This window comes from Glycine max, chromosome 2 (genome assembly GCF_000004515.6).
Source record: "Glycine max cultivar Williams 82 chromosome 2, Glycine_max_v4.0, whole genome shotgun sequence".
NCBI classification, from domain to species: domain Eukaryota; kingdom Viridiplantae; phylum Streptophyta; class Magnoliopsida; order Fabales; family Fabaceae; genus Glycine; species Glycine max.
The window spans coordinates 482,552-501,206 of NC_016089.4; the positions used below are offsets into that span (position 1 = coordinate 482,552).

The 18,655-nt window shown below is 31.8% G+C and overlaps 1 protein-coding gene across 2 annotated transcripts; it reads left to right on the top strand.

The window, feature by feature from the left end:
* Positions 1–8,055: 8,055 nt before the first annotated feature.
* On the top strand, positions 8,056–16,753 carry LOC100790717 (tetratricopeptide repeat-containing protein). Of its 2 annotated transcripts, none has more exons than XM_041006167.1 (8): positions 8,056–8,320; positions 9,457–9,550; positions 9,632–9,682; positions 9,798–9,971; positions 12,363–12,542; positions 12,749–12,868; positions 15,392–15,519; positions 16,275–16,564. In XM_041006167.1, exons 1-8 carry the CDS (start codon positions 8,175–8,177, stop codon positions 16,348–16,350), a joined length of 969 nt encoding a protein of 322 aa, XP_040862101.1. In that variant the 5' UTR covers positions 8,056–8,174; the 3' UTR covers positions 16,351–16,564. The 2 variants fall into 2 exon arrangements, with proteins under 2 accessions (XP_040862101.1, NP_001241273.1); NM_001254344.3 differs by having other exon boundaries at positions 8,070–8,320; positions 15,392–15,525; positions 16,275–16,753.
* Positions 16,754–18,655: the final 1,902 nt, after the last annotated feature.

Genomic DNA, 18,655 nt, shown 5'->3' on the forward strand with positions numbered 1-18,655 from the left:
ACAAGATATCAATGGACTGATTTTGCACTATCATAAGCTATTTTCAAAGGTATTCAAGGATATTTTTAATGAAAAATATCGACCTATAAATATGGGGAAGGAGAAGGAACTCTTTTTCAGTTTTTTGTCATTCTTAGCAAGAAGATTAATCTCAGCCTTACAGCTTGGTGTCCTGATATAAATTTATGATTACATTGGCCAATAAAGGATAAGATTGATGGACCTAAGCTAAAATGTTCTAATCTATATGATAAGATTAACCAAATCATTATTAAACTGATCAATTCAAAAGCAAGATTCTCCAATTCGGGAACAAATTGCCCAAGTCATATGAACTAATTAAGCGAGGTGAGGCTAAGATTGGTTGGTAACTATACTTTGATTTTGATTTAGTGTGGTGTGTGACCGGTTCTGTCAACTTTTAGATAGGAGTTACATTGCATTTGATTTGTATAATTCGGTTTTAATTTGGACAGATTATGTCATTCGGTCTGGTCCAAAATAGGAGTCACACACGTGCTAAAAATAAATTTAACCACCACAAAATAGTATATGAAATAACAAAAATAAGGGATAGAATTATGTTTTTGCAAACTTTCAAATCTTTTTACAAAATAGAAAGATTTCTTATATAAGTTTAGGATGAAACAATTAAGAATTAAAAATTATTTTAAACTCAGAACGAAAATGCAAGGACTTGTGGAAAATAGGTTCATTAATAGTTCAAGGTTTTATTTTAAAAGATTTGATTGTGTTGAAAAGACTTAGATGAAAAATTTCAATTTTAGATGTATTTATGAAAAGTTTTCTTGACTTAAAGATTAATAAAAACCAGTTGACATATTAACAAATAAAGTCAATACAAAGAGAAGGAAGAGAGTAATATATAATAATTTTTATAATGATTGACTATAAATTTATATTACATCTAATCTTCATCCTTTAAAATAACATTTCACTAATACAATTAATCATAATTATACCAATAACTATTAAATTTAATAATCTTGTCATTTCACCAACTTCACTCTTAATTTCAATCTCATAGGTCATTGTTGGACTTTGTCATTCCCAATAATTTTTTCATCATTATAATTATCTTTTTTTATATAGTCTTCATCATCATTCACAATCTAACACGTCATAAATCATTAATATTATTATTATACTTTCAAATTTAAGGGATTGAAGTTTTGGGATAGACCTATTTTTTCACTCCTATTTGTCGTGCTCCCATGTGTCAATGATTGCAACACTTACTACTGATTGTTATGGTTTCATGATGCCTCTCCTTGAGCACACAACTTGTGTGCCACATCCACATCTTTGGTTTCTTCACATTAATTCTATGTTGCCAAGAGTTAAAAAAAGCTTTAAACGTGATTAGTGCACGAAATTTTTATTCTGACTTGTTTTCAAAAAGAAAATGATCGATCAGTTAATCGATCCCATAAAAAATATTATGATGAGTAGTAACGAGCATGAAATTAAGAAGACACACCAAAACTCAGGTTGCCATAAATAAGATGAAAATGGAAAATTACGATAACAAAGAGCAACAAAAAGATGAGGAAAGGCACACAAGCACAAACTTCATAGGTTGGTAACTCATCCATTCATTTAATGACATGTAATTATTTTTGCCACGTTAGAAAATATATTTTTTTCAATTAAAGTTTAAGGACTATTTTGAAAATTTAATATTTTTTGAAAAGACAGTTTAATGACTAATGTTCCTAATTCTTAATCAATCTCTAATCTTCTTTTTCTCGACTTGCTTTCCTACTCCTATTCACCGTGCTCCCAGGTGTCAACAACTGTAGAACTCACCATTGACCATGATGATTTCATGATGTCTCTCCTTCAGCATGCAACCCGTGCGTCATATATAGTTATGTCTTTGGTTTCTTCACGTTGATTCTATCTTGATAATAGTTATAAAAAAAAACTTAAATAGTGGCTAGTGCATGAAATTCATGTTCTTACTTTTTTCAAAAAGAAAATTGGTTACTTGTCTCATTAAAACATTATGATAAGTAACTTTATTATTTTAGGTGTGGGTCATGCTAACAGCACATATTAAAAAAATAACAACGTGACGTGTTTATAAAAATAAAATAAGAAAATTACTTTTTACTGTCCAACACCGAATCGTCAAACATATGACAAAGTAATGAACAAATTACATATTAAAAAATAATTTTTAAAACTAAAATTAATAAAATTTTATTTTAAATAACAATATCTCAACATGATTGTATAAAGACTTATTATTTATTAAAAAAGAAACATTAAACAAAATTAATTATGATAATTTAATAAGTTTTTCAATAACATAGTACACAACAAAAACAAGCATTACACCCTTTCCCCTTCTTTTTCTTCTTTGTCTGCATCACATACCCTTGACTCCAATGAATAAAATAAAATAAACGAAATAGATTTGTAATACATCATGACCCATAACTTAAAAACTTGAATCAATAAAACCTAACACCATAATTTTAAAAACCTTACGATTTAAAGGTAAATTGAGCTTCTAGAGCTTTAGATCCAAATCCATTACTTCCACGTCTGAGTTGTTGTCATCATCCACGTTAACCAAATCAATGAAATCAATCTTCTTGATGGGTTTCTCCAAATTTGAGATAAATGCCTTAAAGCCATCACCATTAATATTCCCAACATAAGGAAAAGCATGTGGTAGAACTTGCATTTTCCTGATTGGCATTGATGATGATGATGATGAACCAATTTGGTTAGAATTGAAAAATGGGTTTCTACTAATTGGTTGAGGCATCCCCATAAGTTGTGATTGTGATTGGAAAATCCTGATATCATCCATCGTAGGTGGTGGTGGGAATTGATGTGAACCCAATTGTATTTGAGAATTGACATGTTGAGGTGGTGATGAATTAAGCCTTCTAACTACATCCTTTTCTTGTGCCATGTGAGACTCAACATGGGTTAGAAGGGCCTGAGTGTTGGTGAAAACTTGGTTGCACAACTTGCATCCTTTTGGGTCTGGGTTGTTATAAAGTTTAGAGAATTGTGCATTGTTATAAAAGTTGTTGGCCATGGTGGTGTTGCACAAAGAAATGGAAAAGGAATTTAGAACAATTAGGTCAAAAAGGTGTGAGGCAAAACTAGTCCTAACTTGAAAACACTTATTGATTACTTCATATCAATCATATGTTTGTGTGTGTTGGGAGAGGGGGGGGGGGGGGAGGGTATAGCTTATATATTATAATGTAAATATGTTTTGGATTAATTTTCACATAATGATGTTGATTACATATATGATTTTTTTTCCATGCATGCACTTTCTTTATAAGTAATCTTATTCAAGATATTGTAAAAACCTAAAGATTTGGTATGGATGGAATTGACAACAAATTAGTATGTTAAGAAAAATATTTATGGCATTCTATATATCAATATTACATTATTACATGTAATAATATGTGCATTGCAAAGACTAATGATGGAAAGGGAAATAAAAAAGTATTTATTGTTATATGATTTTGATTATGTCCGATAAGTTATTTTAATTAGTTTTTAACTTTATTTTTATTAGTTACTAGTTGAAAAACTTGTTTAACTATTCGGTTAATAAACTTATTTGTGTAGCTTTTAATCTTTTTGATTCAATACTTGAAATAACATTGTTTTAAAATGTTAGCTTTTAGCTTTTTATTTTTTATTCCATATTTATCCTTAAAATATTTATTAAATTTATTTATTACCATTTTTAAGTAAAATAAGATTTTATTATTTTATTCATTGTACTATTTGTAATATTTAATTTATTATTTTAACATTTTACTTCAATAAATTGATAATGATAATATTAGATTTTTTTTAATAATTTTATATTAGACACTTTTTTTAACTATTATGCTAATTAACATAATCAAATTGTAATGTCAATTTAAATGTATTTTTTTTACTTTATTTTAAACTTAATTGAAATGATTTAAGATACAATATAAGATTAATAGTAGAATATCTAATATGGAAAAAAAAATAATTGAAACTAAAAATGTAATGAAAATAATTTGTCTAACAATTAAAAAATTACAAGAATTTAAAATTAATTCAAAAACTAAAACTATAATATCTCAAAATATATTTATATAATAAAATTAAAATTTATATAAAATATTATATAAATATGTTTATTTTATCATTTTATAGTTTTAAGTTATTTCAATAACTAGTTTTCATATATGATTTAATAAGTTAACTTAATAATTTTTAACTACTAATTAATTTTTTAACTTTCAGTTAACTTTTTAATTTATTTTGTCAAATATAAGTTTTGATTTTTTATGTCTACCTAAACTGTATTAGTGGATTGTGTGGAAAATTAAAGAAAAATCATTAAGGTAAAAATGTGAGCTTCCCAAAATGTAATCTCAAGTTTGTAAAAAAGCTCGATACTTGACCAAATGTTCTAATTAGTTAAGTTTAAAATATCTCAACTATTAGTTTTTTTATTCTGGATTAAGTAATATTATGAGTTGACCCAAAAAGTCAAGTTTGATTTTTATATCATAATCTCATTTATATTATATATTTCCTTTCTTCTCTTGTATATATATTATTAAAATTTTCATATTTAAAGTATCTAATGGTGTAGATGATTTCCCAATACCAGTTAAGTTTATCCATAATTGCAAAAGATGGAAAAAAGAATAAAAATTAATGCTCTTTCTTATATATAGGGTATGAAAAATCGTAAAGATTCCACAAAATGTTTTGCCAGCTGAAAAGTACAATATGTTATGGGATGTTTGGAGTCACTAATTTAGGAATCCATTAAATAAATAAATAATTATTAATCCACAGGTATTCTCTACTCGATAATAATAATAATGTATGAATCAAGTAAAATTATTATGGTTGACAAAAAAAATTATATATTTTTTTAGAATGCTTAGAAATAGAAATTGATTTAATTTTTGAAATTTTTTATTGAAATCGTGTATATTTAGAAATTCACTTAAATTTGGTTGAATTTGAGTAGACGTGATTTCACTGATTTGATTTAAGTTTTAATTATTTTAATTGGTAAGTTTAGTTATACTAATTGATTATTTATCCATATGTCATATTCAATTATGATAAAAAAATTAAAATAATTATAACAAAATGTTTCATCCATTTTAAAAGGTGTTTCAAATATAAAACTATTTCTCTTAGAACCTATAACATTTTGCAAATTAGCTAGACCCCTTAGCACTAGGCCAATTAGTGTTTCCCAAATCCTATATTCTTAGGGCAAATCCTAAACAAATGAGATTTAATTTATAAATTAATTCACTTCAAATTAAATCAAATTTATAAGGACTAAAATATTATATTCATTTTTCTTATCTCACTTTTTGTGTTATGCAATAAAATATTTGATTTCCGTTAAGCCTCCTATGCACAGATGGAAAATAAATAAGGCTCTGTGGCAGCCTCTAACGAATGAACCACTGTTGTACTTGCTGCAATGACGACTAAACTGAGATACGTGATCCCAAAACATGTGCCTCTTAAATCTAAAACCCTCTTTGAATTACACAAATACACTGAAAAGGATGGTTGTTCATCAATTTGAATAAAAAATCATCTAATGTTGCGATTTCACAAATTGAGTTATGTTTGAAAAGGGATGTTGAAGTGGTATACGATGAATTAATTAAAATCCGTCAATGTTTTTATTATTAATTATTTTAATAATATAAATGCCAAGCTAATTTAGTTATACACCTGTAAGTAGCAATTGTCGATTGCTAATAGCTGCTTTCCTAATATTCTGCAAGCACAGGGCAAAGGAGGTAACTGTCGCAAAGTCTTATTTATTTTCTGTGTGTGCGCAGAACCAAGAGGCTCAATGTGAAACCAAGGAGGAGGACTCGTCTGCTTTTTTTAGTGGTTACATCATAAGCGTTAGATTATATTAGAATCAACATCTAATAATTAGTGTAACACTTTATTACGTAAAAACATAAAAACAATTAATAATAATCATGTGTTTTTCTTATCTCACTTTATTATGTAAAAATATTCAAAAATTCAAATTAATATATAACATAACCATTAAATTTATAAAAGATTACCAAACAAATCATAATCCTAAAATATTTCAATTATCGTTAATTTATCACCACCGTCACTACCTTCATCACCTTCATCATTATCACTGTTACCACCATCGACATCTATGACAACAATAACGACAACGACAATCATAACAATGAAGGTAGTGGCGATTGATGATGGGGTGACGACAATAATTAGGATAGTGGTTACAAGGATGATCATGATGGTGGCAAAAATAACGATTCAGGGTAGTGACAACAATTACGATAGTGGCTGCAAGGATGGTCATAATGGTGGCCGCAACAATGACGATCATGGTGACGAAAGCAGTGATAGTTGACAAGGATGGACTAGTGTGACGCCATGTATACAAACAGATAACCACATAGGTGTAGAATGAGATGAATTGATTTGGCGCCAAAATCTTGACGAACTAATCTATGAGAATCATTGATCGTCGTCTCCCTTACCCACTTCATCTTCTCCACCTTTTGGTGTCCAACAACAACGAACAAATTTATCTCTCTTTAAGTCTTTATGTAATACATAAACAAACAATAAAGGAAGAAAATTGAATCAATTAGGAAGGGTTCATGTAAAATTTCTCAAAGGTGGAGATACATGGAACCAAAGGTTTGAAGTTGATGCATTGTAAAAAGGGCACTCGTGTTTAATTCCACAAGTGCCTTACCCGATTTGACCCATCGGAAATTGCTATGCTCTTGTCTGGTGTAATTCTGGTGTGACGGTTATTTAGAGCAACGTAAGCGTCATCGTTCGCCACCATGAGAAGCGATTTTCGACAGCCACACTCTTTTCTTTTAACTTCTATTTTCGACTTTCTATCTTCCCTTTCTACCATGCATACACTACCTCCTTCATAAGGACAACGTGACTCCTTGAACTACCATAGTGGCGTCGCCATTGTGATCCTTGACATAGGAGCGCAGAAGGAGAGGAAAAAATGAGGAAGAGAAAAAAAAAAGGATATATCATAAGAAAGAGAAAATAAAAAAAACTTAAATATGCTTTTAGTACTCTAAATTTGGGTAATTTTTTTTGCCCTTAAAAAATAATTTATTTTTGTTAACCCCTCATTTTTTTTGAAAAAAAATTATTCAATATGTTGATGGTTTCACAATTTGTAACGATTTTTAACTATTATTTTTTTTTGAAAATTAATTTTTATTGTTCTTAAATCATTAAAATATTTGACTCGAATGATTTGATTATCACTTTTTACATATTCTATTGGTTTTAAAAGAAAATAATAAAAAAACAAATGTAGAAGTGTCATAATTTTTACATATTTAGTCTATTTTAAAATGTCATAAATTATTTTTAAAGAAATTAAGTTAAAAACTATTTTTGATGGTGACAAATCGTCGTAAATCATGAAAAGAGTGATTAAAAATAATTTTTTAAAAGTTTGAGTAACTAATAAAAATAAATTCTATTTTGAAGGATTAAAACAATAATTATCTAAATTTAAAAGATTAAAATATATTTAAGTCATAATTTTCTTTTAAAAATATTTAACCATTGATTTAAATTTGAACTAATCGACTGGCCCTTAATTTGTTTCCCATAGTGAGCAAGTTGATCTACTTTCCCATCCTAAAATTTGTCTTGTTTCATATGACGTTTTAGTTCTCCCGTTAGCATCACACAACAATTTTTTTAATGAAAAAATAGGTTTAACGATATCACGTAAACTTACTGACTTAGCGGAAAAAAATTAGCAATAAAATAAATTTATCGTATTTCTTAAAAATTCAAAGATAAAATTATATTTTTTATCCTGAAGCATATTAAGTCTTTAGCTTAAAATTTAAAGGTAAGTGTTAGTGCTTTACAAATTTAAAGTCAAATTAAATCTTTAGCTTAAAATTTTTGTCAAATAGTAGTTGATACACTAATTTAACCTTTTTTTTAAAATATTTTATGAAATAAAATCATCCAGAACTGAAGCAAAAGGTTTTGGAAGGAACAAACATCTTAGTGGTAAGCCCTACAGAGTACAGACATCATTTAGGAAGCAGAATCAGATATTTGAAGGTTAGAACGAAAAAGAATCATCGATGGCAGAGACGAAAGAAGGTTCAGGTTCGGAGATGTCTCTGAAGGATCAGGGCAACGAGTTTTTCAAGTCAGGAAAGTATCTCAAAGCTGCTGCACTCTACACTCAAGCCATCAAGCTAGACCCTTCTAACCCTACCCTCTATAGGTACCCCTTTTTTCTTCAAAATTTTCATCTTTTTTTCATTTGGGTGTCATTATTCACTTCTTTCAGTTGGTGGGTTTCAAATTTTGCTTCTGCATTCTGCTTTTCTGTTTTCTCTCTTGTTTGTTTTGTGTCTTTGTTCTGAAAACTAAATCACAAAAGGGAATCTTCTTTGTTTTCCTTATCGTTATTATTTCAATTTAGTTGGGTTTTTCAGTTATTGCCAGCTTATGATCAGAGTTTCAGAACTGGAGTTTTTTTTAGTGAAAGTTTGGCATTGTCATGTGTGTTGTTTGGGTTGGAGTTAGATCGATGTAACGCTTGAGGCTTAAACTGGAGCACTTAAATAGGAAGAAAAGATTCCCTTTTTATCAAGTTTGTTTCTGCTAAGTGTGAAGCCGTGTAGATTAGTAGACTGGAATATACTGAACTTTATGGTCTTTTTGATATGGTGGAGAGAAAGCAAGTGAGAAGAGAAAAGTTTGAATTTTGAATTGAAGAGATAGTGGAAGGAAGTAAAAGTTTAAATTTTTGTTTCTGGAAGTCCACATGCCTCCCATCCGAGCATACCAGCGAGCTCTAATACTGGTTGTTGGAAAAATAAATTGATAACTAGCGATAGTGCATGAACTAAGCGGCTAAGCTTGTAAATAGAACACATTGCAAAAATATCCTGGCATGCATATATAGTTTCTGTTACCGCATTTAAAGTTTTGAACACTGAAACAGTGACAGTAATTCAGAATTCAGACTATTGGCTACTGAGAAAATAATTCTGTAGATGCTTATCATGATAGAGCGCTCAGGATATGGTGGTATCTTTGAATGGTTAAATATTTCATGGTATCCATTTTTATGCTTAATTTTTGTTTGATATCTGTATTTGTTAATTGTCAATGTCATACACTTCAATTGGGCTTCTGATCTTATCTAATGTTGGATGACACATTGCTAGAAATAATTACCAAGGTAGGTCATTCTAGAAATGTATTGTGTGTCACTTAGAAGTTACTAACTTGTTCTTTTTTATGCAAATTAAGTAGTTTGGATCAATGCTTTCACATGTGAGATATGCTACTTGCACTCAATGTATAATCATCTTGTCTTGATGTAGTTTCTGTTTGTTCATTGTTTGTCAGTAATCGTGCTGCAGCACTACTGCAATTGGATAAGCTTAATAAAGCTCTAGATGATGCAGAGATGACAATCAAATTAAAACCCCAATGGGAAAAGGTAAATGTTTATCTATTAATATTTGAGTGTTTGAACCCTTGTAATACAATTTTCAGTAATGCTGCTTGAATACACTTCCAGGGATATTTCAGGAAGGGAAGCATATTGGAGGCTATGAAACGATATGATGATGTATGTATATAATAGCCTTTTGCTTAGATTTGATTGGAAGCTATTTACTCTGTTATGTTTTGGGATTTTTATCCTACTGTGTCTGCTTGCGTGAATATTTGTTTGTACTTTGTAGGCTTTAGCTTCCTTTCAGATAGCATTGCAGTATAACCCACAAAGTCAAGAAGTATCAAAAAAGATAAAGAAGATAAACCAACTGGTGAAAGATAGCAAGCGAGCTCAAGAAGTGGAGAATATGAGATCCAATGTTGACATGGCCAAACATTTAGATACATTCAAAACTGAAATGGTTAGTATACATGTATTCTCATTCTATTTCTAGGATTGCTCAACAAGTATGTGCTTTTTTGGATTTTCTTTTGCATTAATTATGATATGATGAGGAAAGGGTAAGGGAGAAAGAGAAGGGAATATGGTATTCATGGAGAGACACAAAAAGGAGGGAGAAATACAGTAGAAAGGGGGGACAAGTACACAAGGAAGGAGAAACATAAGTTTATGTATTACAGTACCTCTGGTACTCTCTTTTATATATATAAATATCTATTTTTGCTGATAAAAAAAAATGAATGATGTATATTCTTAAATTGAGTCAAAAGTATGAAATTCAGTGCATAGCTATCCTTATGTAGGCTAACCTCATAGTTATCAATCCCACATAACAGTGCAGAATGGCCGACCCTATAACTGCCATGGTGGGATAGTGCGTAGGGCCACTATTATGAAGATTTTAAGTACAAATTAAATATTTTAGATTACACTTATAAAAGTGCTAAAATAAATGCTCAATTTTTTTTTAAAATTATCCAGAATTTGAGACATATTCATAATTAGTATTTAAAAGTCTTAGTCTTATGCTAAATACACAAATCATTGATAGTGAAAGTCAAGGAATCAAATAAGTAAAGCATTTATGGCTTAAAGTAAAGTAGTAAACTTGATACAAAAAGACAGACAAAAACAAGAAAATAAATAAAAACAAAAGGTTGAGCAACACCGCCACCAAGCAGAGGACAAAGGCAAGACCTTTATGAGAAAGAAATACCTGTTGTGAAAACTGAGTCATGGTATTGAGGACTTGCAGAACAGATTAAGGGCAAAATAGAGCAATGGGTTGCAGGGCTTGGCCTGAACAATGTTGGTAAGCTGTGGGTTGGAGGGATTGAATCAAAACAGAGAAGATTGTGGGTGTCTGCGGGAAAGAGTTTCAAACAAGGGTTTCAAGAACCATTACAACACAGATGAAAATAGAGAGAAATCATAAAATAATCCTCCTAAAACCAGGTATGACAACATAGAAATAGCGGACAAAAATGGGTTTTAGTTACTATTCACAGTCACTGCCACAAAACCTGCAAATAGCAGTGATTTCTGGTGTGGTAGTGGGCGTGACATGTGAGAAGCCGAAACGCTACCCAATATTGTGTGCTGTTAACTGCTATGGCTAATCCAGCTTGATAACCAAGCAATCCAAGGTTACTATAAACTCTAAATATATGCTTTGTTGCAATATTCATGATCTTTGCTTTTTTGGCCTTTTCCCCTTCAAGTTCTTACTTTGTTGTCCTTTTTCCCTTGAGGATATCTTATCCTCTACCTCTACTTTTGTATCTTTCTTTTTTTTTTCCTAATAAATTCTTTGTTTATCAATAAAAGGGGGCCAACTGGTGATGTTGGAAGAAACAACAATTAACAGCTTTTGATTTTAAACTTCCTCATGAGTATGAAATCAAAGTGAATGATGACAAACGTTGGTTAAACTTCTATAGGTTTCACATCAACATTAGTAGTATCTTTGTCTCTTCAAGTGGTTGTTTGTGTATGCTAATCTTGACATAGAAACCAAAATGAATGATCAAGAGTAAAATAATTGAAAAGGAAGAAAGCAGAAAAACACTAGAAGGATTATTGAATTAAGTTTTTCTCCTCTTTAATACTATTTCAAATAAAAACAATCAAGACAAAAAACCTTTTGCAAAGCAGCATTTAGACAAGCATTTGATCAGGCAGACTAGTGGTTTATCTTCATAGTAGATATCTTGAAAAGGATTTTTTTAATAAGATTTTCTTTAAGACAAAATCTCAAATCAAGTCCCCAATGAGTGTTAGTAAGAGCACACAGAGAGAAGATGATGAACACACAATAATTTATACTAGTTCATCTCATAAACCCAGGGCTACATCTAGTCCTTAACCAGAAAGCCAAGATCTTCACACACTCACTTAATGTCCCCCCTTATAGGATCTTCTATCTTGTGTTATGATCTCAGACTTTACCTTTTATGTTTCTATCTTCCATGTTTGAACCAAGATGGGATTTACAATTTTGACATCCTTGGTGCTGCCAATAATTTATATGACAATAAGCTGCAGGATATCAAAACATTCAAAATTGGATAATACATTTATTCATCCAAATTCAACTGAATCAACAACAAGGACTCCAATCCTCAGAAACAGAAAAACACCTGAAAAATGAACCAAGAATGTTGGAAATATATCTCCTTCCTTCTTTCTGTATCTTGGTTTCTGAGATATTTATTTTATCTGTTTCCTTTAACTTTTGATTCCTTGTTATTGATGTTTATATAAGGTAGTTAAGGAATTCATTTTTCCATATAATCATGCATCATTTTAAAAATTTCTCATGTGAGGATTTATAATGATCTCCTCCATACAGTCTGGGAAGTATGGGTCTGAAGAATGCTTGAAAGATTTGTTCTCATTCCTTGTTGAGACTATGGAGACTGCTGTAAAATCATGGCATGAAACTTCTTCAGTGGATGCTAAAGTTTACTTTCTTCTTGATAAGGAAAAGACAGACACCGATAAGTATGCCCCAGTTGTGAATATTGATAAGGTATGCATTCTGTTGTTAAATCTTTGTACAGTTATCATTGTGGTTTCCTTGCTTCTTGTTCTTGGATATCTGCTTTATGAACTTTATGCTTAATATTCATGCTCATTTAGCTGCTTTGTTGTTTGCATATGATTATCAACTCAAAAAATTCCCTATATGGTATTCTGAGTCTTAATCTTTTTTATTTTTCTCATCTTCTTGGCCAGGCCTTTGAATCACCACATACACATGGCAACTGCTTTGCATTTCTTAGGCAGTATGCTGAGGAGTCTTTCTCCAAAGCAGCCTGCTTGGTGACTCCCAAAAACATCATTGCTTATCCGCAGGTAACTTGATTTCTTAATGCATTGATGGTTGAAACTTCCACATCAGAAAATGTAGATGGTTAAGAAATTCCACAGTTAGATTGGAAATTTTATTACAAGGTTTGGGGGTACTTTTGAGGCATATCACATCTTCAACTGAGAAAGTGAAGAGAAATGATATTTGCTCACCTAGGGTGCAAGGAGTGTGAATTGTGAAATTTGGATGTACAAAACTGTTTAAGCTGATTAATCCAGTAATCAGTTTAGGTGGGCCCAATATGAGGGTAGGTAATTCAGATGCTTTCATGTCCATTAGTGTGTTGTGATTTTGTGGAGTAGCACTACGTGGAAAGAAAATAGGAAGAGATCTGTAGCATCATTCTTTTAGTTAAAATAGTGGCACTTGATATCATAAAAAAAAATTTATACACTACATGCTCCAGATATGGCCACTTGGGGACGGTAAACGAGGGATTGAAGGGAAATGTTTCCCCATTCAAATGGCTTATAGTCACTTAAGTATGTACTTGATAACATAGATCTTTTTAACTAAAAGAAGATTGTCAGATACTTATTAAGTCTGACCTGGTGGCCAGTTGGGAAAAGGTGTTTTGGTTACTGACCAGCTCATTATATTGATGATGATAAAATAGATCATCATCATCAATGATGATAATGATGAGGTAGTAACTCATAAAGGGCATGTGGGGTTTAAAAGGCAAAATAGGTATAAGAAATAAAAAAAAGAGCAAATTACACTCGCCTTCCCTGTATTTGGGACTTATTGCACTCACACCCACATATTGTTATATCCCTACACAACCCCCCCTAAGATTTGCATTCAGTTACACATGCACCCCATGCACTGTAACAGTGTTACTTCTGTTAACCAGAATCGATCACATGCTGTGCACATGCTGGTTCTATGAAATTTTAGGACAAAAATGCCCTCTCCCTCAACCTCTTTGATCCTCTTCCTCTTCCCCTCCCTCCTCCTTATGCCCCTATTACTCCTCCCCTCACCTCTCCACCTCCTCCATGCGTTCCCTCCTACTCTACCCTTTCCCCCTCACCCTCTGCACAGAGCTCGAGGTCTTTGGTGATGTCAGACCCATCCAAACCAAAGCCCTTTGCCATGCATCTTCACCATCCACTTCTTCATCTGGAATAGAAAGGAGTTGGCACAGTCGTGAGGTTGATGTATGACACGGTGTGGTGGACCTTTGACAGACTCACGGTGGTGGATGCATCATCGTCTTCATTGCCGGCGGTGAGTGCTGTCGTCTCCCTCCTCTCGGCCCGACCATCTAGGCCCACTACACTCTCCCTTCCTCTAACGCCTTCCTTGACACCCACAACCAAGGCATACTCGATAAAACTTGGACCCTCAACCGGAAATCGTTTTATATCTTTTTAACTGTTATTAATTGTTTTTGAATCTGTATTTGATTTTGAATTAGATTAGATCTGGATTTGGTGGCAGCGCCGATTGGGTGGCGTGCCAGTGGTATGGTGGTGGTTTGGTTGGTGATGGTGGTGTTTGATGGTGTGTATTTGGGTTGCGGGTGGTTTGGTTGGTGACAGGGTTGTGTGGTTGGCGGCACCGGTTGGGTGGCGTGGTGGTGGTTTAGGGTGGCGGTGTTGGTGTTTGGGCTGTGGTGTTTTGTGGAGCAGTGGTTATGGAGAAAGGGAGTAGGTGTCAAGGGTTTGGAAAAGAGAAGTTTTTTTACCTCCACTGCAATTTAATTATCAGCACACCTTTTCAGAAGTCTTATTTGGACCTTTCACTAAAAAATTAACATCGTCTGATAACGGAGACGTTTAGCGGGTACAAAAGGAATGCATTTTAACGGAGGGGGTGAGTGTAATAAGTCCTAATCTGAGGGAAAGCGAGTGTAATTTTCTCAAAAAAAAGGTCCCCACCCTCTCCTTTCCAAAGATATCTTGTCTTCTGCATTTTGCGTTATTACTTCATTTTCAATAATATTTCATCATAGTTTAAATTTCCCATGCACACTAACACGGAAGGTATTAGCTAGGGATTAGCGCTTTATGGTTGCCTTTCCATCCCTTCTCCTCTCCCTTTGATTCTTTCAACCTAAACTAGTTCCCCCTTCCGTTTCGGCTGGTCAGGTTAATACACCAATGAAAAAACTTGTTACTGCAAGGTGGGATTGACTACATGGACCAAATGATGCCATTTTTTTCTTTTTTTTTCAAAATTCAAGTTTTTGTATGGCCATTTATATCTAGGTTTGTTTTTAGTTGTTTCTCTTAGAATGTCTTGGAGCTATCCTCTCCACATGATCTTTTCTTCTTTTTGGGGCCTCTACTGGTGCATTACTTGGCCAGAGATGGGTTAATATCATACCTTCATCTGTTATTCTTTTGAACATTTAAAAGCAATCCAGTCAATGTGCATTTGCAACTATCAGCCTACAAATTCAATTCCATTTGATTTTAAGTTTAATTGTGTGGTTCAGATGGCCTGCTTTTCTACTCATTCTGTCCGCATAATCTATTAATGACATTCTATGCCTGCAGGTCTGGAAGGGCCAAGGATCAAGAAAGTGGAAACATGCCCAGAGTGATGGTTTCTTTGTTCAATTTGAGTCACCTTCCCTGCGAAAGTTGTGGTTTATACCCAGTTCGAATGAAAAGGGACAGACCTGGTGCAGGTTTCTCTCCCACTTTTACTCGCAACACTTATTTACTGAATATAAGTTTTGTAGTTTATGGAGGGTGATATTGCGAGGATTGATTGTTCTTTTATCAAAATGAAAAACAAGGAGAAATGCTTATATTTATGGTTTCTATTAACAGTTTTATTCCCTTTTCTTATTATTTACTACTTTCTATCCAGTATCCACTAGGGTGATAGGTTGGTTTTGTTAATCCAATTTCTCTGCAGAATTATTGGTATGAAAAAACTTAGCTGTTATATACGTTAATCTTGTGACATCAGGCACTCCTTATGCTCAAAGTTTGGTTTTGTAGAGCTTCTTTTCCTAGTTTGGTTAGAGCTTCAGACACCTTAGGCTTCCTTTCTCCTTAAAAGAAGTCGACCCAAACAAAATTATAAGAAATAGAGCTTTTAAAAATATATCTTTTTTTAAATGAAGGAAACTTTGAAAAACGGAGCTTTATCTTGAGAGCTTTTGATATCTACTTCTCCATTTCCTTCTTTACTTCAAAACCCTAGATCTAAAAACCCATAATCTCAGAAATTATCCAAGAGATTTTAACTCTAAAGTAACTTTTAAGTTTAAAAAATTATAGAATCACCAAAAAGTTTTAAAATTAAATTTAAAGCTCTGATTTTTAACTTTAAAATAGCTTTTAAGCTTTAAAAAAGTTAGGTAAACCGTGAACACTACCGTGGTTAGAGATACAAAGTTTAAAACTATCTTGTGTTTGCTATGTTCAGGGATCCAGAGGTTTTGGACATTGGTGCTCATGAAGTTCTTCCCCGGTTATTCAAAGAAAAGCAGCCCCGTTCTTAGTGTACTTTACTAGTACCTGGTGTATATTTATTTCATGAGGTAAAAATGACAGGCTCACACAAAGATTTGCATGTTCAACAAATATAGACACAATTTGGTGCCAATATTTTGTTGTCTTCTTGAAATGTGAGAAATGCTGGCAGAAAAGATGTGTGCTTCATAATTTTGTTAGATCCGTATATTTTTATTTAATTATTTTAAATTATCCAAGCCATCAAGGAGTTACATTTTTGCCTTTGGTGATTTTCATTATTGCGAGTTTGCTATTCTGTTCTTGTGGTTTAGATACTTTGGCCTTTAGTTTGTTTATTCTATGCAAGTATTCTGGACTTCTAGTAGTTACCATAGATATTTTATCTGTATTTTTTGTGATTCAGATATGAATGTTGAATTTGGTGGTTAATGTTCATTTTATGTCAACACTTTATTTTTGTATCCTCTAGTGTTTGCAGAATAGATAACGTATGCACTGATAAATGTAAAATTTTTTTTCACGGCAATTAATTACAAATTATTATGTTTGGTAAATTTATTGATTTTTACAATAATTACTTTAATAATATCAGTTTTTTTATTGGTTAACTGTGTAAAATTTTATACTGACAGTTCATATACATTACAATCTTATCTGTATTTTCTGCTATGTTTGGACGAACTTAGAATTAGTCAATGAGTTTTTTTTTTTGGTTCTCTAATGATCAGAATGCAAAAGTTGCAGAGTAGTGCAATGCATAGGTTATTCAAAGGGGTTTGTCATTTCAACACCCTGAGTAGCTTTGTTTTAACAATTGAATTTAAAGTCTTAAACAAACGGTTGACTCAGCATAAATGTAACGATCCGTTCATAACTCAAATGATAAATCGGAAGACTTGTTATAATCATTTAAAAATAATTTGATTAATTGGTTTATGAAAACACTGAGTAAACTTTCTGTAATTTCAAATTTCACAGCTCATAACGAAAATCATGCACCTATTAAACATAACCAAATTCACAGTGCTGGTCATGACACTTCAACCACAAAAGAAGACATACTTGAATCTATTTTTCTCTTTAAAAAAATGTTCAAAACCCACTTATAAAGAAACTGAACCTCCCTAACAAGTTCAAAATCATAAAACATCTTTTAAGGTATTTCCTAAAGGAGGTTTTCAAAACACCTTTCAATATGAACAACTAAACTTGTAATACATTTTAAGCATGTCAAAACTCATTTAGTTTTTTAAAAAATCCTATTCCATTTAACAAAAGGGTTTTCGAAACGTATAAGAAGTCTTAAATTCCCATCAAACTAAAAAAAACATAAAGCTCACATTTTTCGTCTTTCATAAAAGGATCAAAACATACTAGAAATAACCTTACACTTTCCCAACAAATTTGAAAACATAGAACACACTTTCCTCTTTTTCAAAGGAAGTTCAAAACATGTTTCGGGATGAATTACCAGTTTACAACAACATTTCTAAATATACTAAAACTCTTCTATTTGATTTTCATTTGAAACACGTGCAACTCGACTTAATTAAAACATGAGATTAAACCAAAATCTCCAAAGATAATTTATACATCAAACTTTCATGCGATGAAAAAAAAGCAGATGAAAGCAAAACAATATAAGTTGAAAGTTACAACATGACAACATAGAAGAATATAGTGCCATAGGACACTATAGGCCATCACTTGAAAAGAACTAAAACAAGTTTTCAAAGGTTCTCGTAAAGGTATAAAACATCAAGAGCTTTCTAAACAAAACACATGGCGTTTAAAGCTATTAGATTTCAAAAGCAATGACATTTTTAATCAAACCCTTCAATAACATTTTGAAATCAAAAGCCAAAAGGCAAAACATGTTTAAACACAAGGGCAAAGGCCAAATAAAGTACTACTGCTTAGGGAAATTAATTTTAAAAGATCAAATCCATTTTCAAGAAACAACCAAGAACTTCAAAACAGAAGTCCCTACAGATAAAAACATAGAACAAAATTTAAAAGAGATTACCTAAATAGGTGCAGGTGTCTCTTAAAACAGATTCCCATAACTTTAAAAAGAGGATAATAAATCTTGACATCTATCACAAGAAAAGATCGTTAAAAACAGTTTTTTGTCTTTGAAAACAAACCTCAGAAACTTTTTGAAACCAAACTCGTCGTGGAGGAGACATGACATCATCGATAGAAAACATGGATGAATACTAAAACTTTTTATAAAACAACTAGATTAAGCAAGGCAATATCAACATCTTTCTTTCAAAAGAAAATAAATTTTACATCAGATTCTTTGTAAAACAACTCAAACCAATAAGG

Bases quoted from the DNA above. Each gene is read 5' to 3' on its own strand.
- LOC100790717 (NM_001254344.3), top strand. From the start codon at position 8,175: ATGGCAGAGACGAAAGAAGGTTCAGGTTCGGAGATGTCTCTGAAGGAT. The intron at 9,551-9,631 runs GTAAATGTTTAT...ATACACTTCCAG, and splicing joins TAAAACCCCAATGGGAAAAG to GGATATTTCAGGAAGGGAAG. The intron at 9,683-9,797 runs GTATGTATATAA...TGTACTTTGTAG, and splicing joins CTATGAAACGATATGATGAT to GCTTTAGCTTCCTTTCAGAT.